Here is a 7,376-nt window from a genome sequence, read left to right as displayed (position 1 = left end):
GGGGAGATGTGCTACAACTTGACCCTTTGAGACTAACCATGTATTTGAGCTTGTTTGATTTAGTCTCAAAGGTGGATTGAAAGGGAAAAGGTGAACTTGGACCATGCAAGACTTCCACTGCACTCCGATGAGAGGGTAACTCACTCCAAGTTCATCCCCATATTCTTATTGCCTTTGCACTCTCGTTTGAAGATTTTTGTGAGGCAATGAGGTTTAAGGGCCAAGATTGATCCCGTTTTGGTGCTTGATGCCAAAGGGGGAGAAAATAAGGCCAAAGCAATAAATGGATCAGCTACCACTTGAGAATTTTTGAAAATAGGAGAATAGAGCTTTTGGTTTGACAAAACTCTCTTATTGTCTCTCTTGTCAAAAGTTGGCTTCTTGTGGGGAGAATGGTTGATTATGGGAAAAAGGGGGAGTTTTTGAAATCTTTGATCAATTTCTCTTGGAACAACTCTATGTCTCAACAAGTGTGTTTGACTTAGAGATAGGAAATTGAGGTTAATTTGCAAAAACAAAACCAAGTGGTGGCAAAGAGTGATCCATATATGCCAAATTTGAATCAAAACAATTTTGACTTCTCATTTGTATTGATATTGCACTTGTTCTAGTTGCTTTGTGTTGTGTTGGCATAAATCACGAAAAAGGGGGAGATTGAAAGGGAAATGTGCCCTTGGGCCATTTCTAAGTATTTTGGTGATTGAGTGCCAACACAAGTGCTTAAGTGTAAATCTATGCAAATTGATGGACAAAGTGCAAATCAAGATTAAAGGTATGTTTCTAAACTTAGTACATTGTTTTAAGAGCTAATGTATTGTGTCTAAGTGCTGGAAACAGGAAAAATCACTTTGGAAAAGAGATAGCTTTCTTCAGCCAAAGACAGTTCAGTCTGGGAGCACCGGACTGTCCGGTGGTGCACCGGACTGTCCGGTGGTGCACCGGACAGTGTCCGGTGCGCCAGGCTGGCGACTGTCAACTGGCTGCTCTCGGGAGACGATCAACGACGTACGACTATAAATCACCGGATTGTCCGGTGGTGCACCAGACTGTCCAGTGAGCCGTTCAAAGGCGAAGTCATCGCTCTCGGGAAGTGATTAACGGCGTACGACTAAAAATCACCGGACTGTCCGGTGGTGCACCGGACTATCCGGTGAGCCAACGGTCAGCTAGGCCAACGGTCGGCCGAGGATTCCGCGCGTGACACGTGGCAGAGCCAACGGTCACAAGCGGGCACCGGACAGTGTCCGGTGCGCCAACGGCTCTGAATCTGCAACGGTCGGCTTCGTCAAATAAGGAAAGAGATCTGCACCGGACTGTCCGGTGCGCCAGGCGACAGAAGGCAAGAATTGCCTTCCTGGAATGCTCTCAATGGCTCCTAGCTGCCTTGGGGCTATAAAAGAGACCCCTAGGCGCATGGAGGAGAACACCAAGCATCCTTTGAGCATTGTTGATCACTCACACTTCATTCTTGCGCACTTGTTCGACATTCTTAGTGATTTGAGCTCCGTTCTAGTGAGAACCTCGTGATATTCTTTTGAGCTCAAGTCTGGGTCTTGTGTGTGCGTATTTGCTGTGATTTTGTGTCTTGTGTGCGTTGCTCATCCCTCCCTTACTCTGTGCTTCTTTGTGAACATCAAAGTGTAAGGGCGAGAGGCTCCAAGTTGTGGAGATTTCTCGCGAGCGGGATATAGTAAACAAAGCAAAATACCGTGGTATTCAAGTGGGTCTTTGGACCGCTTGAGAGGGGTTGATTGCAACCCTCGTCCGTTGGGACGCCACAACGTGGAGTAGGCAAGTATTGGACTTGGCCGAACCACGGGATAAACCACTGTGCCATCTCTGTGTTGATCTCTTTGTGGTTATTGCGTTTTGCTAAGACTCCTCTATAGCCACTTGGCATTATTGTGCTAACTCCTAATCAAGTTTTGTGGCATTAAGTTTCAAGTTTTACAGGATCACCTATTCACCCCCCTCTAGGTGCTCTCACTTTGGGAATCCTTCTAACCTTAGTACCAAGGAAATAGTGTAGCTCTCCTAAGTCATTCGCTGCAAAATATTTCAGTAAGTCATGTAGGAGACCAGATACAACTTGTTTGGAACACAGTGCAATGCATCATCTTTGATATTTCACAACTGAGATCGTAGAGTTTCTTACTCAAGCATGATTACCAAGCTATTGACATAAGTTTGAGACCATAGAGTGCTTTGTTCAACTTGCTTATATACTTGGGTGATTTAAGCCCTCATATCCTAGTGGTTGCTTCACATATACCTCATCCCCAAGTATCCTATGAAGAAAGTGTTCTTCATGTTTAGTTGCCATAGTGTTTAACCCCTAGAGACAACAAATGATAGTACAACTCTGATAGTCACTAGCTTAATTACCAGACTAAATGTGCATACATAATTTATATCATACTACTGTTTAAAATCTTTGGCAACTAGTTGAGCTTTGTATCTGTCAAGATTATCATCTTGCTTTCTTTTAATTTTGCATAGCCAATTGTAGTACAGAATATTAATACCTTTTTGTGGAGGAACAAGATGACAAAAACCCTATATTTTCCCTATGTTGTTTCAAAAGAAATAAAAATTCTCATTATTTTGTTTTTTTATGTTTTCCCTATGTTGTTTCAAAAGGTGCATTTCTAGACTTTCCTTCATTCTTAAATCATGTAGGATTTGAAATGTTAGGGCATTTAAATTCTATGTTTTCATATTCATGTGTTTCTAAATCTTTTATTCCAAAGGGGTATAAAGGTTGGTCTTGGCTGGTGCTTATTACTCCTATCATTATGAAATATAAGACTAGATTTGGCTTGGTGTTGTCTTCAACATCACATTTTCACTGCTAAGACATTCAGTGAGTTGTGTTGGCACAATGGCACTGCTGGCGTCGATCTGGTCAACAATCACTGGGAGTTGTTCCGCTCAGCGAGCTCTCTACAGCAGCACGGACGGTCTGCGGTCTAGGGTCGGACAGTCCGTGACCTGGCGGCAGGAGCGCAGTTCCCTGAGTTGAGTCGGACGGTCCGTGCCTGGTGGCTGAACCGTCCGCGTGTGCGCAGGGGTGGCGGCGTTCGCCAACGGCACCTGGATCTCGCCTCCGGGAGGGACCCCGTCAGAGAGGAGATATCCTAAGGTTTGTCTTGGAATCGATAGGCCATCCAAGACACCTCTAGACGACGTATAGTTGCAGAGAGATGAAGATTGAGACGAAGAAGGCTACGTTACTAGCTATTCGTAGGACAAGAAAGTAAAGGAATTGATAAACAAATTGATTGGTTCGATTGATGGTGCCTATAATCGGTCGTATATAGGGAGGTCTAGACCTGTTCCTAATCACGCCTGATCTAATCAACTTGCGGACCGTCCGTGTCTAAGGATGAATCGTCCGCGGCTCGAACCGTCCGGCTACAAAGCCGGACCGTCCAGTCTCCTAGGTGGCAAATATGGTGCTCAAGAGACACCTATTATCTGTTTCAAGTGTACAATGTTATACATATATGTGTATTTCAATGGGTACTTATATTGGCAAAATCTAATCCGTTGCCATGTTTTAAAGTAGTGATTCCTCAAATTTAGGGATTGTTCCTTGACATCCACTAGACCTGTAAAAGAGTACGAGTTTATTGGTTTCTTGTGTTTGACTTATTTTGTTTTTTGAGGTATTTTTTCTCATTATCTCTGGGCAAACATCTATAAATTTTTGAACAACCATTTGCCTTTGTATTCGTTTTGAATGTCCAAATTCTGGATACCCAGCCCACTACTTGGTTGATAATTTTTTTTGGACGTAACTTCTTGGTTGATATAGAATGCGCGATTTCACCAATCAGTATTTTTCTAATCATTTTGCCAGGAAAATTCTAGATCTAAAACACTCCAATTCTTGAGAGTTTATGATGTGGTTAACATAGATATTCGCATAGATTTTATAGCTTGAAAGAATTGTGCTCTAGATGTACAGTATGTTGCTCTCGAATGAAGTATACAAAAAAAGATGACTGTTGCCACAGAATGCCTTCACTCATCATCGAGACCTGGTATGTACAGTAAATTGACGTCGAAAACGACAGGGCTGCTTGGGGGTACTCTTGGCCTTCCAGGAGCAGAAGTAAGACCCTTAGGGAACGCTAACTGTTCATAATCAAGAAAAGGAAATCATCACTGTCCCGTTCAAATCCTCAGAACAACAAGTTCTTCAGATTGCTATCTCGTCTTCCTTCATTTTCAACTATATATTATAGGAGTAGTTGACTAGTTCAGTTTGATCGTACTCACTGGCCCAGGTATGTACAGCCGACGTAGTCCTCCAACCTTCATCGACAAAATTCCCTCATCAAGCCCCTTGATCACCTGATATTGCCAAATATAAACGAAAAAAATGAAAAGAACAATAAGAACGTCAGTGGGGTTCAGTATTCAAATCAATTTATCCTTGAATCACTAACTCCAATCTGTGATACATTTTGGAACATGGACACCAGCCGAACATGCAGAGATCTCGTACCTGCCCTGATCCAACACGGAATATGTAGGGCTGACCTTTCTCCAGCGAACTGCATCACAGAGCAGCGAAGAACAGTAAGAACTAGAATGGCTTCCATCCCCCAAGGCCTAATAAACAACAAAATTCTACAGGAACAGATTCTAAGTCTGCAAGCTGATTGTGAAGACAATAATTAGTTGAGTTGTGTTTTGCAAACGAAGTAGAGATAAAATCCCAGATCTCTAGCTGGACGTCAGGCATCAGCTATCCGAATCCCACCTGTCGAATATCTGCCCAGTTGGCACCATAGCAACATAATTTGCTGCAACCTACATGGGAAAGAGTGGAATCATGTAAGAGGATGTGGCTAGTAAAAAGAGCAAATTTTAGAAAATAAAAAGGCATATTTGAGAACATCACGATCACTTGATCAGCAACCTGGAAACCAACGGGTGGGCTAGGCCCTTCGCCCACTTTGATATCCTTGTACTGCAGTCCGGATTCTGTAGTTACCATAGGCACCTGGATGGATATCATTATGTCACTCAGATTTAGCATTTAACTCACTATATGTCATTTTGGAACAAGGCATGTCTCTCCATACTGATGTATGGGGAGGTGATCGTGTCTCAAATAGTCAAATTCCAGCTACGCATTGCTCTAGAAATTGTATGTTGCTGAATACGTTGAGACCTCAAAATTTGCAGAATTGAAGGAAATATTTACTGACTGGTCCAGGCAGGCAGGTGCCCAATTTTCTGAAACCAGCCCCTATCAATTGTTGCCATCACTACTCCTTTAATCCTTTTCACCCGTCAACGGAAAAACACCAACAAGCATAAACAAAGGATAATATACGCACGGAGGCTCAACCAACATTTTCGAGCTCGCCTTCGCAGGCGGCGTCGCAGAGCTTGGGCTTCTCCTCCGGCGGCAACCCGGCGGCGACGGCGTCAAACGCGGCCAGCCCCAAGGCAGAGGCTCCCAGGGCCACGCCTAGCAGCCCCCTCCGGGTGCTGCTGCTGCCACCACCGACCGTCCCGCATTGCGGAGCGCTTCCACGGGCGGCGGCGGCCTTGCAGCAGCACGGCGCCTCTGATCTCAGCGCCCTGCTCCTGCCGCCGAGAAACCACGCCCTGGAGGCCGACGCATGTCTCGGCCCTGTGGACAGGCAGCAGCACATGCATTCATCAGGCGCGGACGAGTGGCCTTAGTTAGATAGATGGCAAGGAGAGAAGTGAGCAGTAAGTTGGGGGTGAGCGAGGATACCTGAGGGGAGGAGGAGCGGCGAGGCAGAGGAGCACGCTGCTGCAGCCATGGACAGCTGGAAGTGGAGAGGGGAGAGCAAGGCGGTGGGATGGGGATGGACGAGGGGGGAAGAGGATAGAGAGTTGGCTGTCTCCCCCCACTCGCTGCTTGCCAACTGCCAAGCGTGGCGACCAGAATCTGGCGTTGGTTTACGTCCACGCCCGTGCCGATGGCAACACGCTTGTCTCTGTCTGATACCGACCTCTGAAGCTGGATTTCTACTTTACGTCCCATAACTCTTGAAACCTGTATTTGAAAATCACCTGCCTATACAACTATACTAGTACTATATTAAAAAGGGGGGAAATGTGTAAATTACTTACCCAAGTTTGGCCTGTATGTTTAAAAAAAACACCCTAAATCGACTTACTCTTCCATCTATTCCAATTGGTTCAATCTGCTTCATTAACAAGATTTTTTTTTCTGCAAATAAGTTAATTTTGATTTCAAAAAAAGGTGGTAGTAGATAAAATAATTTATGTTAAAAATGCACCATAACTTTCTTTATGGTTTTAAGACATTTCTTTATGATTTTAAGACGTCTAGTGATAAATTGTATGAATATAATGATAAAAAAATCATAATGTATTTATTAGCATAATATAATGCCCGTCATTGGCTCACAAAAATATAATATTATAACCCAACCTATACATAAAGAAATTCAAAACGAATTTTGACAAAAAATAATTGGGAATGGAATGTTTGTTTATGGGGTTGGGATATGCCAACTCAAGAGTATTTGGGATTTTTTTTCTATTGGAAACATCATACACTGACTCCTATTTTCCACATAAAGGGGATATTTGAGGCATATTATTTCATATCTTTTATTTTTCTCAAAGGAATTTTTAGAAGGATGTCAAAGACATTATTTCTCCTCGTATTTTCCCAAGAGGTTTTGAGGAGTTAGTGCATGTACAGTGGTGTTTAATGTAGAGGTTCTTGAAGTGTTTAAAGGGGTATTTGCAAAAAAAAATCATAGAGTCGTCTCTCCGCGAAGAGACGTGTCGACGTTTCGGACCCGCGAGGTCCGTCAAACGACCAGTGAATTTGTTGCTGCGTGCCCCTGCCCAGATGGGTTGATGCAAGATGAAACACAAGAGGGAAATGAGGCTTATGTTATCTCGCACCGGGGTGCTCGTAGTAGGGGTTACAAGCATCGCGAGAGAGCGAGGGCGAGAGCGAGAAGGAGAGAGAGTCTCTGCGCGCGTCCGTCTCTGCCTATCTCGTCTGTCCTGCTTCCCACTGTGTCAACGTCTTTGTGTCAACGTCCACCTGTGTCCATGTGAACGTGTGTTAACGTGACCCCCCTTAGGAAGGCCCTGGACATCCCCTTTTATAGATACAAGGAGATGCTCAGCTGTACAATGGGGTGTAGCTATGTGCTATCATGGCTGGCGGAGAAGCGCCTTCAGCCCTGTACGTGCGCTAACGTGGCTGTCGGAGAAGTGCCTTGAGCCCTGTAGAAGCATAGCTGGCGGTGCGGCATGGATCCTGCTGACGTTTGCTTGCTTCCGTAGGGGGTTTGAGAGCAACCGACGTCATGGGCGCACGAGGGGAACCATCATTACCT

At 44.5% G+C, this 7,376-nt stretch overlaps 1 protein-coding gene across 2 annotated transcripts; it reads right to left on the bottom strand.

Moving 5' to 3' along the window:
- Nucleotides 1-3,892: 3,892 nt before the first annotated feature.
- On the bottom strand, nt 3,893-5,970 carry LOC103643054 (peptidyl-prolyl cis-trans isomerase FKBP16-3, chloroplastic). 2 transcript variants are annotated; one of them, XM_020546644.3, is made up of 7 exons: nt 5,762-5,970; nt 5,370-5,653; nt 4,931-5,014; nt 4,772-4,821; nt 4,514-4,562; nt 4,285-4,359; nt 3,893-4,140 (listed from the first exon to the last, which is right to left on the bottom strand). In XM_020546644.3, exons 1-7 carry the CDS (start codon nt 5,808-5,810, stop codon nt 4,027-4,029), a joined length of 705 nt encoding a protein of 234 aa, XP_020402233.1. In that variant the 5' UTR covers nt 5,811-5,970; the 3' UTR covers nt 3,893-4,026. The 2 variants fall into 2 exon arrangements, with proteins under 2 accessions (XP_020402233.1, XP_020402234.1); XM_020546645.3 differs by having other exon boundaries at nt 4,281-4,359; nt 5,762-5,963.
- Between the last annotated feature and the right edge of the window lie 1,406 nt (nt 5,971-7,376).

The sequence above is a fragment of the Zea mays genome, chromosome 1, assembly GCF_902167145.1.
Source record: "Zea mays cultivar B73 chromosome 1, Zm-B73-REFERENCE-NAM-5.0, whole genome shotgun sequence".
Lineage (NCBI taxonomy): Eukaryota > Viridiplantae > Streptophyta > Magnoliopsida > Poales > Poaceae > Zea > Zea mays.
Note: the sequence above shows the minus strand (reverse complement) of the source record. Positions and strands in the feature narration are given on the sequence as shown.

Coding starts and splice junctions, on each gene's coding strand:
- LOC103643054 (XM_020546644.3), bottom strand. CDS start 5,810: ATGGCTGCAGCAGCGTGCTCCTCTGCCTCGCCGCTCCTCCTCCCCTCA. Junction 5,654..5,761: donor GCCGCTCCTCCTCCCCTCAG/GTATCCTCGCTC, acceptor GCCTGTCCACAG/GGCCGAGACATGCGTCGGCC. Junction 4,141..4,284: donor GGCTGTACATACCTGGGCCA/GTGAGTACGATC, acceptor GATTATGAACAG/TTAGCGTTCCCTAAGGGTCT.